We start from the raw sequence: 22,160 nt of genomic DNA, 5'->3' as shown, positions 1-22,160 counted from the left end.
GGCACAAATGATGGCAACACAAAGTGCTTTCCAGTGTTGATTTTCTTTTTTCCTAACATTTCTAAATGTAGTTAATAAATATAGTTAATATGTACAAATGTAAACTTGTGCGACTGCTCCATGTGCGTCCGAGGCTTTACACTTTAGTTGAACGCTTCCCGCCGTCTCTCAGCTGCTGAGACAAAAAAATCAAAGTCATTTGTAATTATGTAAAAAAACAGAAGAACTTACTTCAATCAAATGTTGAAAAGATGACAACGAACATTCTTGGGTCTTAGGAAAAAGGGAAAGCGGTGACATGAATGCACTTGCACAGACATCACACAACTTGATGCAAAATATTCCCTTGAAAGGAATTATTTTGACTGTCAACATAAATACTTAACGTGTGTGTTTATTGCCAATTTAAGATCCACCATTTTATGTTTGGAATTATAATTCTGGCGCCATTGGAGACAATTTGACTCCTCTACTAACTGCTTGATGCAACAAGAAGGAACAAAACTACTTCCTGTTTGCTAATTGCCAATCTTAATGGAGCTCATAAATTTTAATTACAACATTCTGCTGTATGTTATTCCGATTTTTTTTCTGATTGTATTGTTACTTACTCTCATGCATATTTTATGTACAGCTTTTTGTTAGGTCCAGGTTAGTTTATATTTTATTTGAGAGGGGATGCCAACCGTGTTTTTTCTTGTAATGTTATGGTATTAAAAAATGAATATCTTACAATATGTGTGTGTGTGGGTTTTTTAAAAATATATTTGCGGGCCGGTGTAATCTTGGGTTAAAAAAACTTTTTTTCCGTTGTGGCAATTTATCAAAACGGGTAGGCTACTGACATTTGATTCTTGTGCACTTTATACTTCCAACCAATTTTTCTGGTAATAAGCGTCAAGTGCGGGTAAGTAGCGCGCCCCCCTTCCCTTTCAAAAAAAGCAATTTCTTTAGTGCGCGCGTCCTCCGAGGTGGGTCGTCCCACCATGACTGACCTGCTTCCTCTGGTTGCTGAGACAAAAGGTGCAGATTGCCCGCAGCGGCGGCGCGCTCCACTGCACGGGGCCGTGCGCGACGTCCTGGTTGCGAAGGCACGGTTGCCCGTCGCGGCTTTCCTCCCCCAGCATTAACACGTTAGCGAGGTGTGAGATGTAGCTGCAGGCCAGACGCAGCGTCTCCACCTTGGAGAGCTTCCTGTCGGCAGGCTCGGTGGGGATGAGCGTGCGCAGGGTGCTGAAGGCCGTGTTGACGCTGTGCGTCCTATCGCGCTCACGCGCATTGGCCGCCTGCCTCTGTTTACTCACACCAGGCAGACGCGGCGCCTCTCTACCGCGTCTCCGCCTTTTCCTCCGCGTGGCCGGTTCCGGCTCTTCCCCGCGGCGTGGGCTGCAGGCACCGGTAGACTTGCTATCCGAGCCATCGCTCTCGCTGTCCCACTCGTCTGGGTCGGAAGCGAAGCCGTCGGTGGGTTCGCTGTTCGTGGACTTCATCCTGGCAGCCTGACGTGTGAACGCAGCGTGCACATCACTTTATCCTCAGGGTGAAAATAGAACCGAGTGGCCGAGCAGCTGCTCCTGATCCGGTGACCGAGCGAGGGTCCGCTCCGGATCAGCATAGCATTTCTACTCAATGACGGCTGTTTTCTGGGTCGCCAGCTCTCGGCGGAGAAGGGAAGACAGGTGTGTGTGCTTGTGTGTGCTTGTGTGTGCGCGCGCGCGTGTGTGTGTGTTGACACGCACCTGTTTTACTGTAAGATGTGAGAAATAAACGTAGGCCTTCCGAGACTGGTTGCAGGTACTTTTCAGATGACATATTTTTTATTTGAACCTGCTTTCTACTTATTTTGTCAAAATGGGCGGCCACCAGTAGTAGAGCGGTACATGCTGCTACCTTACATGGAGTTCTTTTTTTTTTTTTTTTTTTTGCTCGATTTGCCCGATTTACCCACAATGCTCAGTTTCCAGCTGCCATTTTTAAGGAATTGCACACAAAAGGAAAACACCAGCGAAGTTGTTATCATTATTGATCATCAGTCTGCTTACTTCTAGTTTTGTGCAAAGGGTCCTTCATAGAACACGTGTTCATACCAGGTATGTTAAAAACAATTAAGTTGGTTGGAGAGAAAGATAGATGACAGGAAGACACAGACCTCACAGATAAACTTTCCAAACCAGACTGGTCGAAAATAAAGCCAGTTGTTTCTCAAAGTGAGCTATCACAACATACGTGATCGTAAAAAGGAGTTGCTCTTTTTGGGAGGACTTTGATGCTGTCAAGAACTTGTGTCCAGTTGGTTGGAGGATGTCGGCTGCATTCGACACAACCATCTTTGTCAGTAGAGGTATGTTGCTTTTACTTGTACTTAGGGAACTATGTATGGCTCCGATAAATTCTTTGGAACTAATTTTTTTACCGATTTTGACACGGATTGGCTTGTATGAAACCGTTGTGTCTTCAGTCAACAAATGTGTCAGTCTTCCACGGCCTTCAAGTTATGTATCAAGCTGCGGGACTCCTTCTGAGTGAGTAGTCCAGGTGGACTTGGCTTGTCAGTGGCCACTGTGAGGCACAGCCACAGCCCTCCCCTTCGCCACCTTGCGTCGTGCCATCTTTGGAAAGGATAAAAATATCCATGGATGAATCCTGCTACCTTTTAGCTGATTTGAGTCAAATCTGCAGGATAAGGGGAAATAAACCGCTAAGTGGTGCTGAAAATGGAGGTGCAAAATTGCACAAGAAAAAGTCCTTTATTTGATATTCTTTTATTTTTACTGAAGACTGGCACACATTCAAGACTGAGATCAAAAGATTTAAATGTAGTCTTTTATATCCAGCTAATTCACTTGTGGATGTGATTCACAATCTAGATGAGATTTTATTTTACACATTGCACACAGCTAACAGACAAATTGGGTGTGTACTAACAGGTGACAAGGAATACAAAAGCAGTTGATGACAGATGTGATGTGTGAGAGTTCTTAAAAAAAAAAAAGAATCATTGCAACGCCAGGAAAAACCTCTAGAGGGCAGAGTTGAACATATAACCCCCCCAATGCACAAATTAACAGAAATAGTCACATCAATTAGCAATAATGGAGGCGGGCCTGGAATTTGAATTGGCGGCATTTTGTGCAACCTACCTTTTTTCGACAATATATGGCAATATATTGTATATTATATATATAGCTGGCAATATATGAACAAAAAGGCTAAAATAAACTTTATTTTCCACTTAATATAGGGAGTCTATTATTTTATTTATTGACCACAATATCCCATGTGTCTTGAAAATGTCAAATTTCTTTAAAATACCTGTCGGTTGTTGTTGAAACATTTTTCGCCACCAGGTGGCAGGAGCAGGTAGAATGAAACCTTCGGCCTAAAATGCCAATAAAAAGGCAAGTGACGCAACAAGTGTACTCATACGGCATGATTATTTTTGAAAGGAACGAGCAATGTCCTTAGCCTTCATCCTTGACTGGACATCACCGTGGAAGTGGTGCAGAGCTAATGTGGCCTCATTAAGCTTTTAATCCTTATTTCCTTGAGACCTGCTGGCCTCGAACCTGACCAGCAAAGTCAAAAGCTTTCTTTGCTGCTGCTGCACTGCAGAGTCGGCACGCCGTACTAATCACAAAGAGCACAAATATTTTTTAGGTCTTCCTTGAATTAGCAAATACATGAAATGCAGCTAAATGACATTTTTGCCAATAGCATGTTAACACCAAGAGCATCACAGCAATTAAACAAAAAAATAGTACAGGAAATTGAAAGACCACAGCAAAAATATTTATTTCTCACATTTTTATATTTGTCGTTATGTATTTCAGTAAAATTTTCTTTCATTCTATACACTTTTTAGCGTTTTAGGTCCTCCTTGAAATAGCAAATACATGAAATGCAGCAAAATTAGATTTATGCTAATCGCATGTTAACACCAAGTGCATTACAGCAATTAAACGAAAAATAGTACAGAAGATTGAAAGTACAGCAAAATATTTATTTCTCACATTTTTCATTTGTCGTATGTATTTCATTAAAATTTTGTTTCATTCTATACACTACTAACAACTCCCAAATTCCACATCCAAATATTGACATTTAAAGCATTTATTTGTTATTCTTAATTTTGATTTTACACAAAGCTATCATACCTTCGACTGGATTAAGATATATACACAACTGTGATGCCAACAACAAATAAATAAATGGAAAACAATGAAATGTATACTGACCCTTTTAAATTAAATATTATTAAAAAAGGTGATGTTGTTAGGAATCGTATTTTCCTTTTGGGTGGGCAGAATCCAACGTCATTCCAGCCTTTTTGAGCAAGCAAGGGAGTAGCTGCCTTATTGGGAGGGAAGCCCCTATTTTATGAGGAGCACAAGTTGTCCTCTTCAGATTGTCACTTGGAAACAGCCCAGGATAAAGATTTGCTGACACCGCGTATTCACCAAAATCTAGATGGAAAGCTGGAAAAAAAAAAAAAAACTCTATATATATACACTTTGGTAGATATTGTTTTATCGGAAAACACTGAAAATGCTTCAAAATTTCTTTGTACTTGCTTTATAAAATGCAAACCTTTTCTTTTTCATCATGGTGTCAGTTCAGGTCAGTTAGGCTGATTGCCAAAATGGCAAGTGTGGCTATATGAAGTTAGCCATTTTAACAAGACCCAAGAAATTAGAACATCTAAATTTCTCTTACCTTCCTTGAGCAAAGAGCACCTGATAATCCGCTGCGACATACGCACACGTTGGGCCTCACACAGCGGCTGCCGTACAAACATTTTTGTTGACAATGAGCTGAGGGATGGTACACACGTGCACAAATATTATAGCACCTCATTAACATTTTGAATGAACTTGTTTTATCAAAAAAAGGTTTTGTGATTGCTATTTCTGAGCTAATGAATAGCGAAGCTTCAAAATGATTCGTGAATTAGCTGTAATGTCTATTGAGGCCTCTGGATGGCATCATTTCATAGATCCCTTTCTTTAAACTGTCAGTGCCATGTAGAGGAATCAGAAAATGCAACCGCTGGTTCATGAAGCACATTTGAAGCACCGTTTTCACATCACTAAAATAAATGCACAAAATGTCTTCCTGCAATTAATGATGATTTGTTGTTCAGCAATTCTGTGCCGTTCATTAATGACCCTTATTTAAAATCGTATTAAAAATTTAATTAAAGTGCTTGTTATTAGTGATACTCACGAACATGGCATAACATTCCATGCCACCCCGGTGGGCAGTGGCAGGCGTTTGGCCCCACGCACTCGCCCCCGTTTAGACACTTTTGCTCGCAACGGGCTGTGAGGACAAAAAAAAAAAAAAAACACTGATAGATTCACCATGCATGTACAAATGGCACGAATCACGCACGCACACACATCACTTCTTACGTTTTTCACATCTTTTTCCTTGCCAACCTGATGGACAGTCACAAACATCGGGACCAACGCAGCGGCCGCCATTTATGCACATGTGCTCGCATACGCCTGAGGAAACGGAGAGAGACGATTTTGGGAAGCAAGCAGGTACAAATTCCTTGTTTCTGTACTTAAAAAAAGAAAATAACACAAGTAAGATGTATTTTTTTGTTTTTTGGTTAATCATTTCAGTCACTCACTTTGTTCGCAGCGTCTTCCGGTGTAGCCCTGCAGGCACCAACAGACGTTGTTCCTCATGCACAGACCGCCATTCTTGCAGGGTGGTGTGCAAATGGCTGCAAACGGAAAGTGGGATGGCATCAGTGCAGCCAAAGCAGAGGAACACGTGTCGTCCCGATGCCACGTACCGTTTTGACACCGGGTACCGTAGAAACCGCCAGGACACTCGCAGCTGTCGGGCCGGACGCATAAACCGCCGTTCAGGCAGACCGGACCGCAAAGAGCTAAAGAAAGCCGACATCAGCATGGAGACATTGGACGGTAAGATTTTCATTTGTGGCAAATAAAAAGGCTTGAGGGGTGCCTCGCCATACATGTTTCGGCAATGTTGAAATTTTCAACCGTTTTGCACCCAGTCTAATACAACAAGGTAAGCAAATTTTCAAGCTCACCAGTCTCACAGGAAGGTCCGCTCCAACCAGGCTGACAGCTACACTCGTCTGGAGAGACACAGCGGCCGCCATTGTGACAGTGGCGGCTGCAAACCACTGCGACCGACAGCACAAAGAAAGTTTAATTTGTTGAAACGTAACTCAATTTATTCATATACCAAATTAATATTTCCCACAGATATTAATTCAAACTCCATCAATCGGTTACAGCCCACCACACAACATAAAATATTTATCCAAAGGCCACTCTTATCTCAAAATACTCAAGCACTCATAAGTCAAATTACCACTATACCGCTCGCAACATCTATCCAAGTAACAAAGAGAAGCTCCACTGGCCGCAAACTCACGGGTCTCACATCGCGGGCCAACAAAACCGTACGGACACGAGCATGTCTGCAATCCTGTGCACGTGCCTCCGTTTTCACATGGTAGCCTGCACACAGCTACGCACATTCATGGGTCAGGAGGTTCTGTGGGGCCCTGATGATGAAATCAATCTTTACCTTCTTGACAAATCTCTCCATGAAAGCCGTCAGGACACTGACAAACCCCTGGAGCCACGCATGTCCCCCCATTCGTGCACTGTGGTTCACAAATTGCTAAGAAAAAAAATATTGTTTTAGGTATTAATGTTTTGGTTTACCAATTTTACAGAACATTTAATTTTTTCTGCTGTGAGTGAGTTTCAATTTGCTGAACACGTGCTTTGGTTTGGTTGCCTCAAATGTGACAATTTGAGGAAAGTTCAAGCTGGAATATTCAAAGGCAACTAGTCATTTACCGGTTTGACAATCTGAACCAGCATAACCAGCCTTGCAGAGACATGTGTTGGGAGCAGCACACTCCATGTTCCGTCCGCACGTGTGCTTGCAAACAGCTTGGATCACATGAGCAGAGGACAATTAAAACAGAAGGGCTAATCAATTAAATAATTAATAAGCTCAAAGCCACCTCGACACATCTTGCCGTCCCCGGTAAAACCGACGGGACAGCGGCCACAGCGGGAACCGCCGTCTGATGTTGTATTGCACCGGACACCAGGAAAACATGGCTGCTCAGGGCAAGGTGCCATGAACTCAGGCAACGATCCAAGTGTTGTCTTGAGAGGCCGTGCAAGTCTCGTCCAGGGCTTGGTCTGGGTAGTCGCTGTCTGTCTGGGTTTTGTCGCCAGGCCAGACTGAGTGATTTGGCGAGGAGATGGTGGAGTTGCTTGTTGGGACAGCTACGACATGAGCAGAAACAGAAGATCGTTGAGTGGAGGAATAATGTGAAGCTTTCATCCAGATGAGACTCACTTTTGGGCTTGTGACCCCAAAACCCTTGGAGGGTGTGACGTTGCTTCTGTGAGTGGCAGCGTTAGAAAAAGCACTCGTTGCTCTGACGTCAACGGTGTCCACCTCCCTCCTTCCGGTACCACCTTCTCTTCCTACAAGCAAAGCCTGACGTAGTTTGGTGTCACTAGTGACAGACCAGCGTTTGATGCTATCTCTGGAAGGCAAGGCGGTTAAGTGGAGGCTGGATCGGGTTCTTTGGCCTGCTGTCTGCTGCTGATGTGAAAGGTGATTGAACGCTGAGGAAGCACAGATGATAGCATTGAGTCCTCTGGGATCCAACTGTGTTCTTCTTCCTTACCCGCCTCGGCGCTCTTCATGCAGATCCGTCCGTTGCCGTGAAGGCCGGGCGGGCATCGGCCACAAACGTAGCCAATGTGCGGAGGTCGTCGATTAATGCATTGGACCCCGGGGAAGCAAGGCCTGCTGCTGCACGTTGCTGTGACGGGTAGAGAAAACAAAATAGCGAGAGACCAAAGCTCCCTTAAGTGCCTCCGGGCCTTCTGTTTGACACACCTTCACCAGAGGCCAGCAAATCAAACCCCTTGTTCCTCACCTGAAGCTGGCTTTCCCGAGTTCTGCATCACACTGCTTTTCTTCGGCGGCCCAACCTCGACAGGGTCACGTGCGATTCCGCCACCGGATGTATCAATTTCCAAGCCAGAATTTGGGCTGATTCCTGAAGGTCTCCTCCGGGTTGTGGGTTGAGCCTGTGGCAGCCCAAAAGCTTCTGCTCGCGGCACCATCTTGGTAAACTGGACGCTTGGGTGAGGTGAAGTTAGCTTCTGCATCAGGACTTCTTTAACCTCGTGGATAACAGTTCTTGGCGCCAATGTGGGAGTGATGGTGGGCGGCCTCATGTCTGCTTTATGAATGAAACTGATTACGTTTTGAGCAACTTATGGGTCCAAAGCTTGTGAGATTCTAAACATTCTTACCAGTGCATTGTGTACCATTTCCCTGCATGCCTTGGGGACAAGGACCACAGTTGTAGGAACCATAACTGTTAAGGCAGTGGACTCCAGGAAAACAAGGCGTCCGCTCACACTCGTCTATATCTTCCCGGCACGTTGCACCTGCAGAAAGATGCAAGTTCAAGTAAACCACACCACACTGACCCCAGAATGGAACTGGTACCTGTCAGCCCTTCGGGACAACTGCACCTGAAGCCACCATCAGTGCCAATGCACGTTCCTTCGGCGCAAGGTGACGATAAACATTGATCGACATCTTCGTGGCAGAGGTCGCCCTGTTTCCCATCAGAACATACGCAAAGATACTTTCCACTCCCAGCGGGGAAGCTGAAATCAGTTGCACACGTGCCTCCGTTCTGACATCCGCACGGCACCACATGGACCTGAACCGCCAAGGTGCTTTGGGCATTGCACTCATCTGATAGTGTGAAGTGAAAGGTTGACTGAGTCAACTCCTCTTTGAATGTTGATGGGACCCTCCAAATAAGGAGCCCAGCTGGTGAGAGGATGGCACCATTTGGTCCGCTGACCAGCTCAAAGAGCAGGGCTGACCCTTCAGGGTCTGATGCAGCCAACTGGAAGACAAAGTTCTCTCCGGCGAATGTACGCAGCTCACCCTGAGGTCGATGGAAGGTGGGCGGCCGGTTGACTGGGAAAAAAAAATATCTAAGAGTTCTATCCATTTTTTTTTCAGACTCTGTCAGTGTTGGTAAGTGTTAGCATGATCAAGCATGGCGTTTACGTCCTGTGGTGGTTAAACAACAGGTGCACGCCTGGAAAGCTAAACCTGGGCCTCTTTCATCTTCTAATTGAGGCTCCCAGTGGGGCTGACCTCACAGTAAGATCTCCTGTTGTCTGTCTTTAAGCAGCGGAAGCAGCGAGTGACTCTCGCACACAGGTGTCAAACTCAAGGCCCGGGGGCCAGATCTGGCCCGCCGCATCATTGTACGTGGCCCGCAAAACCATGTGTGTTCAATGTTTCATGTTAAAATACCAACAGTCTAAATTGTTGAACACTGTACCTTGGTTGATTGACCAGGTAAATTTTGAGGTGTCCGGGTCACAGAGAAGGCACGGACTTCCTGGATTGGAGTCTCCTTCTGCAAAGCACATTCCGTCAATGTTACACGTCCGCTCCTGCCAAAGACATTCACATAAAAAAAGGCCATCAAAAGCTACATTTTTGTTTTGCAGCTTGCGACGAGCTTGGGTAGGGGCGACCTTTTGTGACCTTATTCTGTAAAACCTCCAATGACAACAACCCACACAACAAACAGTAATGAAGCCATGACTGCCTGCCTGGCCTGCACCTAGATGAATCCATGACTGCCCATCTGCCTGCCTGCCTGGCCTGCTCTCTCTGGCAGCTGCTATGTGTTGGGAAAGGGCAAACGATGTCTTTTTTGGTCATCAGTAAACCCCTGGTTATCGTCCGCCACGACAATTTACGAGACTGAGAGATAATGGCATGGCTCGATGTAAATTACCTTTAATCGACACATCCCAGAGCGAGATCCTGCGCACTCCTGACAGATCCCGTCGTAGATCGTCAGCACCTTGGCTAGGCTGTATTGGGAGCCATCGTTGGTCACCTGAGGAGAGGAGATGGGGAACGGTTAAAACGGCATACAGGACAAAGTATGGGTATAAAGCAGTCTTACCCTGATCTCCCAACGTGCGTACGATTTGTCATCCATCATAAAGTCTGCATTGCTCAACGAGGGGATGCCACAGTCCAAAGCTTTGGAGCTAAGGAAAGTGGCTTTCGTTTTCTGTTTTTCCCCTGGAAGCCAAGCGCCATTCACATACTGGAGAGACAAGATGTGAATATGATTTCCATGTTTTGACAGTGCCTCAGCCTGGAACAGTAAACCCTGATCCGATGTGTTTCCATCAATTTGAGTTCACGATGATAGCAATGAAGCTGTGGAACCCAAAGGTCACTCACCTTCAGTCTGGTGGAGTGGCAGCTCAGGTTAGGTGATTCGATAAAGCCCAGACCAAAGACCCGTACTTTCCGACAGTCAAATGTTCTGAGGTCGCAGAGGCCACCGTTTTCCAGGTTAAGTAGCTCTACTGGCTGCTCTTCTCCAATGAGAAGCAGAGATAGGAATTTCTGTCAATAAAGGACATTCAATTCCAAGTATGGGGATGGAAGACACTCACCGACGGTTTTGCTGCAGTCGTAAGAACTGAAGCTCGGGTGACACTGGCAGCCAAATTCTGTGCACTCTCCGTTGCCGTAGCAGAAATTGGGGCAGCGTAGCGCTGTCAGGACCTCATCAGGGTGACCCAGCGTCTCGTGGTCTCTCTGGGCCCGGTTCTCCAGCAACAGCCGCTCGCACTCGTTGGTCAGGTAGGGTAGCATTGCCTCATCCCAGCCTAGGTTATCCTTTAATTGTAGGTCCAGGATGCAGAGATTCACAGCTTCTTCAAGGCGACGGCCCAGCAGCCCACGGCAGACGGTGCCGACCCAAGAGTTGGACAAAGTTACGTGGCACAGCTCCAGTGCTTTGCTGGAGGTCAGGCCGCTCGACGTGGGCCACCCGAGTTGGACTTGTAGCGGAGCTTTTACGAGGTGATCCTCTGGGAAAAAGTAGGCGAGATGCTCCAGGTCAGCCTGGCTGATGCTTTGAGATGCCGACATTGACTGTCTCCTGAATCTGTCGTTAGATAGCAAACGGTCATCGCTGAACTCGTTGCGGACGTTGAAATGATGGGCCCGCCCCTTCCATGAATGACCGGATGAGACGTTGGGGCTGATTTGCTCTCTTTCAAGATGCTTGACATATTCCATCGTGGTGTCCAGTGAGGGAAACACAGATGTATAATCCACATTGTCTTCTGCGTGACAGTCAGACGGAGGGATTTGAGAAGATGTATGCTTTTTTTCAGACTGGTACCCTTTCTGGCACCTACAGAAAGGTCTCCTTTCTTCTTGCCTCGAATCCTGGGGCGTTTTGTCAAATAAACTCTCACCGGGAGCTATCCTAAGCCAAACATGTACCTGTGTGAGTCAAACCCCCAAAACACAGCGACGGTAAATAATCATGTGACTCACCTCCAGTGCTCTATGAACGAATGCAAGTCATCATGGATGTCATTGTTGATATTGCCGTCAAAGGTGCCGCAGAGCCCTTGCGTGTTGCCGTAGTCAACACCCGGCGCCCGGACGGACAAGCTCATCCCCCAGTCGTCAACGTCGGCTCGAATAAAGGCCCCGGAGGGGAAGATAATCTGCAAGGGGAGTGGCAGAAGCCAACGTGACTCATTATAGGACAACCCGGGTGACGACCTTAATTAAGACCATGAAACCAAAGATACCTACAGTGACTTTCTTCCCCTGATGAGATTCCAACACACGGACACGGCGGCCATTGCTGCGCTCCCCACCAGGGACTTTCACGGTGACCTTTGGCCTCGTTTCCTGTCTTTGGCCATTGCACATGTCAACGACGGTGACCTCATTCCCCTCCCGTGCTGCCACGCCACAGCCACAGGCATGATGCAGGCTCCCGCAATTCCACTGCCGAGCGTGGACCTCAAAATCCCTGGCCAGGCTGCGGTACAGCACAAAGGTGCCCGTCTGGTGGTTGTCGTAGTGCCTGTGAGAGAAAGCTGCTGAATGGATCTTTTGATAACGTCTCTGTGTCCTTCAAATACCTGCCATCCAGCGTGATGACATGTGGGTCTGTCAGTGAGTAGCAGATGGAGGTGGGAACATCCTGAACTGTGACCTGGAGAAGTAGGAGAAGGAGAACAAAGACAAGAGGGGGTTTGCCCCATGACATCTTGACCCCTGGCTTTGATGTTATTTTTTTATGAAAGACAGATGGAGAAGTTGTCTCAAGAGCAACGAGATGCCAAATCCAAACATAATGATTATGTAAGAAGATCATACCAGACTTTAGCTCTGGAAAAGTCTCATGAAGCACTTTATAGCTTGTGTCTATATAAACAAAGAATACTGCTGTTTAATTTAGTTGGAGTCTAATTACACATGAAATTGAGTCGACTTTGTGATCTTCAGTGATCCCACAGCATTTCTCAAGGACCTCCTCAAAGTATTTTGGAGGCCCTTCAAAAACCCTCAAGTGTCTCCACAGCTGTCCAGGGCGACCAGAATTCAATATTTCACGTACCAAACTTGAATAATAACTCACTTTGAGCGGTGCTGGAATGTAGCTCTTCCATAGTGGCCAGGTGCTGTTTTGGGGCAGGGAGCTGATCAAACTGATCCGGTTTCCATCGCGCGTGAAGTCGGTGACGGCGGTGATGAAGAACGACGCCTGGCCGCAGCTTCCTTCCCTGCAGGCGGTCGGCCGGAGCTGCACCTGGCAGGCAGACAGCGCCACATTGGACACCTCGTGTCCGAGGCCATCTGCGGACGCAAGCACGAAGAAGGTGAGGTTGTTCCGGGGATGAGGGGGGAGGGTCACTTTTAGCATTTTAGCATACAATTAGCATTATATACAAGCATTATAAACAATAGCTAAGAAACGATAGATCTATCCAAATCTCATCTGGCCTTCGTGGGCCACATAAAATGATGTGACGGGCCGTATCTGGTCCCCAGGCCTTGAGTTTGACACCTATGATCTAAATGAATAATCTTCAATTAGTGGTATGTGGGCTCCCTCTGTTGGTTTGTGAAAGAATAACTCAGTTCAGTTGTATTTACCTTTTAATTGTAATCTCACCTGGGTCGTGCACACTCAGCATCAGGGGGACTCCGCACTGGTTGAGGTCATAACAGGGGAGCGGCACAGTGCTGTGGACTCTGACCTCGTGCTCCTCGCCGTTCTCCGCTATGTGAAGCGACTCCACAGAAAACTTGAGAGAAGAAGCAGACTGAGCTTAGCTACCTTTCTGCCGTCAATTCTAACCAGATGGCCTGATCACCTTCAGCCCGGCGTAGAAAGCCTCACTCTCCCTGGGAGAGGATCGACTGTGGTTGACGTTGACTCGGAATGTGGACACGCTGCACAAGAACTGCAAGACAAACGTCAACAATCTTTGTCTTGTGAGGTCTCACATGCACTTTTTTTCCCTCCCTGGGACCTGACAATGTGTTTGTCATCTATCAAGACAGTTTCCCAACAGCCAAGTGACAAGATTAAACTGACCTTGGACCCTGTTCCCCAATCAAGGCCCACTGGAGCATGTTCCAGACACGACTAATCCCACCCACCCCAGAGCCCAAATATGGCGAGCCGGCGGTCCACAGCTGCGAGGATGAACTCACTTCTGTGTCACGTCTTCATATTTGCTGGTGACGAGTAATCGCTCCAGGAAATGAAGCGATAAACACATGATCATGTGCTTATCAACAGTGAACGTAATGCTAAGAGATGTTTCCTGCTCCTCCAGGGAGGCAATGGTGACACCAGCAAAACGTGTCACTGCTCGTTTTCCGTAGACTGACAAGAAGATTACCACCTTGCGCGTGGCAAGTCTGGCAATACTTTAATGTTTACTGCGGAACCCACCTGACAGTCTTCATTTATCAATCGAGTATTTATACATCGGCCGTAGCTACCTTGAAAAATGGCTCCATCACAGCTTCTCTGAGAAATAATTTACCGTCTTTTCCGGACTATAAGTCGCAATTGATTTATAGTCCGGAAAATATGGTACTTTTTTGGTCCAGATTTTGGGTGTGACTTGCTGTCCTGTGTGGCACTCAAATTGAGTGAGGAGAGCATAGCTAAGCCGCAGCATCTGCTACAACCTCCCCAGTGCGAAGGTTCAACCCTGGCTGTGGGGGGTCAACGTCATCCGCCAACATCTGGCAAGTATTACCGTCTCTCCTAGTCTGAAGTGAGCGCCGTCCATCTCCACCAGCGAGAAGGTCTTCAATGTGGACTCCCGGTGGATTTCGGCCTTCATGCTCTGGCCGATATGCCGTGCCCAGACCACGTGGAAGCCGAGCGAGTGACTGGAAGGCGGCGGGACGAAGGAGCACCTCAAGTAGACGCCGCGGCCGATGAGCTCCGAGTTGATGAGGGGTCGAGACATCAGCGACGGTGACGTGGCTGTCGGCGATGTGGCTGTCGGCGAGCCGACGATTAGAGCGGCCGCACGTGTGTTTGACAACGCAACGGGTCACCATCGCTCACCTTTGCACCGACCGTTGACCTCCACCTCGCCCGACGGGCAGAATCCGGGCGCCAAAGTAGAAGCGACTGGACAGCAGAGAGTTTGGGGTTACCCACGTGTGGCCGAAGTGGCCCGACGGGACTACAAAGCAGAGGCCCACACCTTGGGCGCAGTACCCCATGCATCCTTGAGTGGGCTGCAGGTAGTAGAGCAGGAAGTCGCCACAGTTGCGGATGGTAATGGGGATACGGAAGAGGCAGCAGTCTTTGGTGCTACCGCGGAAGAACTGCCAGGTGGCACAGGCGGACAAGTGGAGGACTTCGTTGGGCGCCGGCAGGGACTTGCCCTTCAGCGACAGCCACACAGGCGCCTGCGTCCCGCAATGATTCATCTGCACAAAAGAGCAAAAAGTAACAATGGCGTTGGGACTTGTGACTTTTACTCAACAGGAGACGCAGCAACTCAGACATGCCTCCACGCAGCTGGTCGGCATCTCGGCCGGCTTGTTATTGATCTTGAATCGGTACCAGCCCGGTGCCAGCAAGTGGTCACAGACCAGGTCCTGGATGGCCGTGTTCTGGATTTCGGTGGAGTCAAAGTCGACGCTCCGGTAAGGGTTCCGCAATGTACGATGGCCCCCTGAGAAACACTCAGGCGCTGAGGAGATAGACACGAAATTATTCTTAGTTCAGTTTTGTATTGATTTGACTGCCGCCACTGATGTTTTCCTACAGGTGAGAAAGTCTCAGATCATAAAAGTCACCATGATGCTCACTATTAACTCCTCAAAGTGTGCTGATGTCAGAAACGAAAAATTCTCAGCCCTAAACATTACAGGTGAGATACTGAGATTTTTTTTCTCACAAAAATGGACAGTTGAAGGCGGGAACACTTTTTTTGTGTGTTCATCTTTCTGCATGGGAGTCTTTTGTAGAACGCTCCATTCCTGTCCGCCACCACCTGTGCGAGTCAGAAGCCAGTCGGCTTTGTAATCTAAACAAAAAGAACAGGATGTTCTTTCCCCTGTCTTGGGAAAAAAAAACTCGTTACCTTCCCTGTTGGAGCAAAACAAGCACTGGGGGATTGGAGGGGCTTGACTGGGGGCTATTTATGTTATTTATTACTAACCTAAACAGCCTCTTAAAAGCTGATGTTTGCCTCACCATTGACTTGCTAGGAGGTCAAAGGTCATACAAACAGACATCTCAAATGGGAGACAATGCTTGAGACTTTGGCTCCCGACTAAACTGCTTCAATCGGGGGCTTAATGAGTTTACAGAGTCTCAGTGGCGGGGGGGCACCCTGTGGAGTAGAGGAGGGCAGGGAGTGCGAGTTTGGGGGGCCCGGCTGCCCAGATGTGCTCCTTGCGTTACTTAGACCACAAGGAGATTATCGGGGGAGCGTGGCCTCATAGCACAATTGTAGTTGTTCCCGCCCAGAGGGGCCATCACTCAGCACGCAGACACGGGCCGGGAACACTTAGACGGTTTAAGATGGTCTAGAAACGTTCAACTAACTTTACAGGGCCTGACTGACGGTAAACTTTACGACTGCAAGCTTTGATGTCTCACAGGAGAAAAACGCTATGAGCGAGATGGCTGGCTATGCGAGTCCCGATGGTGGTCATGAACAACAGAGCAGATAAAAAAAAGAAAAGAAAACAAGAATGATGCTATTTCTCGTGCGTTTAAAGAAGGGATGTCCAAAATATGGCCGGAGGTTGTTTATGGCCTGCCAACTGCTTTTTAGCTGCCCGCCGCATATTTGCCATTCCCTAAAAACAACATGCAAGATATGTCCCTCCTTCAAAAACAAAATGGGACCTTAAAAATGTTAGCAGTGAGCTAAGGGATTCTTCTCATAATAAATATATAATAAATATATAATTATAATATAATCAAATATAATAAAATCAAATAAAATATAATAATAATAAATATAATAATTGTTTTCTATACATTGATATTTGAGAAATTATATTAAGTTTATAGGATTTACAGAAAGTGTACAATATATGAAGTAATTCCACTGAGTAAAACTCATTTGACATGCGAGAAATTGGACTGCAAATTATTTTACCTGACCTCCAAGTTATGGCATAGGGACCCCCAGGTTGTCCCCGGATTGCAGTTTGTGAACCACGCACAAGAGTCACACAACTAAATTGGTACAGTGATAACACTCGCCTGACCTCAGTGCAAGTAGTGTGGGTTCACTTGTGTGAAGGTTAGCATAGTCCGTCTTTTATCAAAGGTCACCCGTGATAGAATAGAGGATCCACTCACCTTGTTGCGCAAATGCCTGCGCTGCAAGAAACAGCATGAACAAATCAAATCTCAAACTGTTTCCTGGACTCTTCATGGCTGCGTGCGTGAGGAAATTAAACAATAGGCGTCATTCAGACGCGCGGTTCCATCGGAGGTTTTTGCGCAAAAGTTGCTCAAAGCGATCAGTGTCCAGAAGGTTGCGCAGATTTTTTCGCAGACTGTGGCGCTTTGCCTCATGTGCGAGTAGTGGGCGAGAGGGGAGGAGGCAACCAGGAGCGTGGAGGAGGACCCCCGTCACAAAACAGTCCTCAGCAGATCCTTCAACGAGGAGAAAGGTTGGATGATTCGTGCAACGAAATGGGACAACCATAGTTTGCACAACGCTCAACATATTTCATTCAGTAAAGTATAGAAACTTTCTTCGGAGTCTGTCAAACTTGACTTGCTTAAAAGTTTACTCTGGCTCCTGGTTACTTCCCATCACTGATACGGAGCTAAACATCAGGTGCCGCGCGGAGATAGAAAAAAAAAAATCACAGAGCTGAGAAGATAAGCAGGTGTTCCCCCGGCTCCAGTAAAACTGCAAACGTGAGACTTTCTCACGGCACATTTTTTTCACGGCTATGGTGACATCTGGTCTTGTTTCAAAACATGTCGTTTAGACAGAAATGTCGCCTTTGAACAGCTATTGTTTATGATTGACAGTAAAAACTTTTATTTTTATATTTAAGTACATTTCAGCTTGTACTATTACTTGAGGGGTTAAATTAATAGCTACGTATAATTAAACACTTTGGTAGTGAACGTGACCTTAAAGCGTCACTATATGAGATGTTTTGCTGCCATCGTGCGGACATTTGAGAATTCTCAAATGATAAAATTGCTTACACGGGAGAGAGGAGGTCACCGATTTGACTGTATAGGAAAAATGTTTTTATTTGGATAAGCATGCTAATTGTAGCCGACTTGAATATGACGTTTATATTTTCTTCATCACTGGAATAGATTTGTCTAGAATATCCGCGAAGACCTTGATTGACAAGAAGCACTGCAGTCAACAAGGAAAGGTTACCAAGAAGCATGTTTGAGGTCATGACAATAATTAACTGCAAGGAAAGAGTCAAAGGTGAAAGAGCGCCTTTGGTTTAGATGATTGGCTGCCTACAGTACAGCAACACCTGCAACTTAACTGTAAGTTACAACTTTATTGTCTCGTGTATTTAGTCATTACTCGGTTACTTTGTAGGTAACGGAATGTGGTTCATGGGAAAGGGGTGTAGCTTATCTTTGCAAGTCCACAATGCAACCGACACCGTTTACGTAATCTGCCACTGCACTTGTAAACATTCAAAAGGAGCAGCACCATAGCTACACCCATCAAGTAATTTTTTGAAGGAGTAGTTTATACTTATTCCTGAGTAATATTACTCTAAGGCAGTCCTTCTCAACGTGCTTTTTTTTTGGCTGTACAACTTAAAGGGTAAGTAGACATCCACGGCAGTGGCGGTATCACACAGTACAGAGCAGGCGATAAAAAGTGCAGACTAAAAACCAATGTTATTAATAAAGTTATTTTTTGTTGTAAGTTGATCTTTTTTTATTTCTTTTTTGTTTTTCTTTAATGTTATTAAGGGTACAAACATGGGGGCGCAACATGTTTTCTTCTCCCTAGGTGGGGCATCACAGAAAATAATTGAGATGCACTGTTTTAAAGTAACAGTACGCTTTAAAAAGCGACAGGCAGTCGTCTGACCTCTGGGTGTGGTCATTGAGCAGTTTGGCATCATGATGACATCATTCTGAGTTGGAAATGCCATCACGAGATCCGCAAATATAAACTGAATAGTTTTACATGAAAGCAGTTCTTCGGCAAACAGGAAACATTTAAATATCAAATATTGAACATAAATATTTATTTCAACCATCCACCCACGCAGTATCTGTAATGGTTATTTAAGGTGAGAGTCCGGCGACATTGCCTTATTTCAAGCTGATTCTTATCTCAGGCTTAGTGAAGAGCAGCGATGGAGCAGCTGAGTGGTTTGAGCGCCAGAGAAACTGTGGAGCGCGTGGCAGCTTTGCTGGGATGCCATCCCACCTCGGAGCAGGTGGCCGCGTTCTTAGACCACCATGATGAGTTAAGACACCTCAGGGAGAAGTTTTTTGTGCCCAAAATTGCAGATTTACCTACCTGTGAGTGGACAATGTTTTTCTATTTTTATTGTACGAAAAAAAGACCCGATACAAATTGACAACATGAAAAAAATTCTAGTAGACAGGGAAGCGGTACAAGACAGCAACTGTGGTTCTGTGTTTGACCCGCAGCGGATCTGTCGCTAGTCGACGGCACCCAAGACAGCATCTACCTGGTTGGCAACTCGCTGGGCCTGCAGCCCAAAACGGTCAAGAAGTACTTGGACGAGGAGCTGGACAAGTGGGCCAAAATGTGGGCGGCCTCTCATCTCTGCCACTGTGATGTTAAACATTCAAACTTGATTTGATAAAGCGTGTGTTTGTCAGGGGTGTGCACGGCCATACGGAGGGGTCGCGACCTTGGGCCTGGGCTGAGAACGACCTGGAGGCGCTCATGGCAAGAGTTGTCGGTAACACTGAGCAATTTCATTGAAGTGGCGATTGAGATTGGTAAAGCAGGGGTGGTGCTCGTTTTTATTTTATAGATAATTATGATCTTCTGAAAGAGGCGTTTAAAGGCTGCTTGCTGCATTTCAACAATTATGCCATGTTGTTGTTTTTTTTTTTAGGAGCCCAACCCGAAGAAGTGGCGCTGATGAACGGCTTGACAGTCAACTTACACTTGCTGATGGTGCAAAACCAAACAAATGTGTTGTTGTAAAAAAAAAAAAACTAACATCTGACTTTGCTGACTTTGCTTTGGCAGCTCTCCTTCTACCGACCAACGGCTGCACGGCACAAGATCGTCCTGGAAGACAAAGCCTTCCCTTCGGATCATGTTGAGTGACTTTTATGGTTGCGCGTTGACTCAGAACGGCGTCCAAGTCGCACCAGCCTGACGTGATGCCACGAAACCGTCCGTCTCTTGACAGTACGCCGTTGAGTCTCAGATCCGACTACGAGGATTTGACCCGGAGGAGAGCATGTTGCTGCTGAAGCACAGGCCGGTATGTCCCGTTGACGAGAAGACAGAGCAGAACCTGTTGTTGACAAACATTAGAAAAGAATCTTTGCGCTGGGCATCTTGGTATTTAAATCTGAACTTGTGAAAAAGGGAGGTAAATCTCGGTTTCCAGGACGAGGAGACTCTCCGAACGGAAGACATCCTGGACCTGATCGAGAAGGAGGGCTCCTCTGTGGCTTTAGTGATGCTCAGCGGGGTTCAGTACTACACCGGTCAGCTGTTCAACATGGCTGCCATCACCAAGGCTGCCCAGAAGCAGGTGAGTTGGAATAATTTGCATCTGGTTCACGTGCACACACTGGAGATAAACAAAACGTTTGTTGTCCAGGGCTGCTTGGTGGGCTTCGACCTAGCGCACGCAGCAGGAAACGCCGAGCTGAAGCTGCACGACTGGGGAGTGGACTTTGCTTGTTGGTGCTCTTACAAGGTCACCGCACATCCACACGAGCTGCGTATGACGAGAAACTAGATTGTATGTTCGTGTCCGTGTTCAGTATTTGAATTCAGGTTGCGGTGGGATTGCAGGAGCGTTCGTCCATGAGAAACATCAACACACCGTCAAACCTGCGTAAGTGCACTTGGATGCCCCCCAGACAAATTATTTTCTGATAACCACACAGTGATGATGACTGGTGTGGAATGATCTGTTTTGTGCTTGCAGGCTGACGGGATGGTGGGGTCATAACTTAAAAACTCGTTTCGACATGAACAACGGTAAACGTTTGTCCCCAATTGCAATGCTGCCACCTTGTGGTGTGCATGGAAACTACATGTAAAAATGACAGACAAGGAGTATTTGTTTTAAAAGTCATGAAATCAATTCGTAAACGTTTCGTCCCCGATCTCAATACTCCCAACTTGTGGTGTTTATGGGAACTACACGCCCCAAAAATTAAAGTTTTGACTTTTTTTCAATTGTGAAATGCGTGTGTGTGTGTGTGCAGAGTTGGAACTGCAGCCTGGAGTGAAAGGCTTCAGACTATCCAACCAGTCTGTTTTCCTCGTGTGCCCCCTGCAAGCCAGTTTGGAGGTACTGCCTCGATGAGGGCACAGAAATTTATTTTTTGAGCTTGTAAATGAAGGCTGGATGCACGGATAGATTTTTTTTTGTATGCACAAACATCACTAATGATGACCACATTGTAGGTGTTTAACATGACCAGCATGCAGATGTTGCGCAAGAAGTCCATGCTACTAACAGGCTACTTGGAGTACCTAATTGGCCACTACTACCATGAGGATCCCGCCCACCCCGGCAGACCTCATGTGCGCATCATCACGCCTTCGGACCCGCAACAGAGAGGCTGCCAGCTATCACTCAGCTTTTCTGTGCCCATTGACACAGTCTTCCGGGAACTGGAGAAGAGGGGCGTGGCTGTGAGTTGTCTTCAGTCGCCCACCAATAATTGGGGAAAATGATATATAATATAATATAATATCGGTTTTTTTTAGTATATTCATTTGTTTGATTGAATTCATTTGTTGAACTTATTTTATTGAACGCACAAATGTCCCCCCCCCCCCCCCCTCCCTCCTTCCCCCAGTGCGACATGCGTCATCCAAGTGTGTTGCGCATCGCCCCGGTGCCACTCTACAACTCCTTTAGTGACGTCCATCGCTTCATCGAAAATTTAGGAGCGGCTGTAGGCACCAACTGCCAGTGAGCCGCCAACAAGTAGCCTGTTTCATCAGCAAGTCAAATAAAAACCCTAAAAAAAAATCTGTGTTTTTCTTGTTAATACTTTCTTTTAAAAACTTTGCTTGGTAGATGTCCATATTTAAAATGAAGAGCTGCAGGAAGGTGCCCTCAATTGTCATGGCAATGTCTGTGAGCGAGGGTAATTCAAACCCTAGCTTGAAACCCTAACCCTAGTTTAAAACCCTAGTTGGAAACCCTAACCCTAGTTTTAAACCCTAGTATGAAATACTAACCCTAGTTCTAAACCATAGTTTGAAACCCTAACCCGAGTTTGAAACCCTAGTTTGAAACCCTAACCCTAGTTATAAAACCAAGTTTGAAATAATAATTGGCTCGGGTAATTCACACATTTCTTTCTATAATACACCTACACGAGTGTTGGCTCGTGAGTGAACGATTCGTTCAAAGAAACGAATCATTTCACTTCCTAAAGTGATTTGTTCTTTTTCCAGTTCATATGACTTCAACCAGTAGGTGTCGGTAATGCCCATTAAAGCTGGTGCCACCTCGCCATAAAACAAAACGAAGAAGAAAATGACGTAACTTCCTGTTCACGAACG

At 46.2% G+C, this 22,160-nt stretch overlaps 3 protein-coding genes across 9 annotated transcripts; 1 reads left to right on the top strand and 2 right to left on the bottom strand.

The window, feature by feature from the left end:
- Positions 1-95: 95 nt before the first annotated feature.
- Positions 96-1,490, bottom strand: si:ch211-246m6.4 (transcription factor 15). 2 transcript variants are annotated; one of them, XM_049753341.2, is made up of 2 exons: positions 996-1,490; positions 96-175 (listed from the first exon to the last, which is right to left on the bottom strand). In XM_049753341.2, the coding sequence occupies exons 1-2, from the start codon at positions 1,488-1,490 to the stop codon at positions 137-139; spliced, it is 534 nt and encodes a 177-aa protein (XP_049609298.1). In that variant the 3' UTR covers positions 96-136. The 2 variants fall into 2 exon arrangements, with proteins under 2 accessions (XP_049609298.1, XP_049609299.1); XM_049753342.2 differs by having other exon boundaries at positions 96-172.
- A 2,277-nt stretch (positions 1,491-3,767) lies between these two features.
- si:ch211-246m6.5 (von Willebrand factor D and EGF domain-containing protein) lies at positions 3,768-17,062 on the bottom strand. Of its 5 annotated transcripts, XM_049753168.2 has the most exons (33): positions 16,763-17,056; positions 14,950-15,134; positions 14,640-14,868; positions 14,498-14,563; positions 14,181-14,428; positions 13,281-13,370; positions 13,079-13,211; positions 12,542-12,759; positions 12,042-12,115; positions 11,707-11,983; positions 11,440-11,615; positions 10,545-11,368; positions 10,327-10,466; positions 10,040-10,186; positions 9,866-9,970; positions 9,401-9,515; positions 8,542-9,027; positions 8,343-8,480; positions 7,961-8,269; positions 7,706-7,843; positions 7,558-7,643; positions 7,369-7,527; positions 7,025-7,295; positions 6,855-6,950; positions 6,577-6,672; positions 6,421-6,516; positions 6,071-6,166; positions 5,807-5,902; positions 5,639-5,734; positions 5,412-5,507; positions 5,224-5,319; positions 4,714-4,811; positions 3,768-4,475 (listed from the first exon to the last, which is right to left on the bottom strand). In XM_049753168.2, the coding sequence occupies exons 1-33, from the start codon at positions 16,836-16,838 to the stop codon at positions 4,464-4,466; spliced, it is 5,568 nt and encodes a 1,855-aa protein (XP_049609125.1). In that variant the 5' UTR covers positions 16,839-17,056; the 3' UTR covers positions 3,768-4,463. The 5 variants fall into 5 exon arrangements, 4 of the variants coding, with proteins under 4 accessions (XP_049609125.1, XP_049609122.1, XP_049609120.1 ...); XM_049753165.2 differs by having other exon boundaries at positions 7,369-7,643; positions 7,961-8,266; XM_049753163.2 differs by having other exon boundaries at positions 7,369-7,643; positions 16,763-17,055.
- Positions 14,942-21,638, top strand: kynu (kynureninase). Of its 2 annotated transcripts, XM_049753287.1 has the most exons (16): positions 14,942-15,087; positions 15,212-15,314; positions 17,760-17,935; positions 18,751-18,937; positions 19,070-19,190; positions 19,265-19,347; positions 19,507-19,568; positions 19,644-19,715; positions 19,810-19,884; positions 20,014-20,160; positions 20,230-20,328; positions 20,396-20,469; positions 20,563-20,615; positions 20,846-20,931; positions 21,048-21,278; positions 21,446-21,638. In XM_049753287.1, exons 4-16 carry the CDS (start codon positions 18,769-18,771, stop codon positions 21,563-21,565), a joined length of 1,392 nt encoding a protein of 463 aa, XP_049609244.1. In that variant the 5' UTR covers positions 14,942-15,087; positions 15,212-15,314; positions 17,760-17,935; positions 18,751-18,768; the 3' UTR covers positions 21,566-21,638. The 2 variants fall into 2 exon arrangements, with proteins under 2 accessions (XP_049609244.1, XP_049609245.1); XM_049753288.2 differs by lacking the exons at positions 14,942-15,087; positions 15,212-15,314; positions 17,760-17,935 and adding an exon at positions 17,969-18,224.
- The last annotated feature ends 522 nt before the right edge of the window (positions 21,639-22,160 follow it).

Source organism: Syngnathus scovelli, chromosome 2 (assembly GCF_024217435.2).
Source record: "Syngnathus scovelli strain Florida chromosome 2, RoL_Ssco_1.2, whole genome shotgun sequence".
In the NCBI taxonomy this organism is placed as follows: Eukaryota; Metazoa; Chordata; class Actinopteri; order Syngnathiformes; family Syngnathidae; genus Syngnathus; species Syngnathus scovelli.
This window is presented reverse-complemented; position numbering and strand designations above follow the sequence as displayed.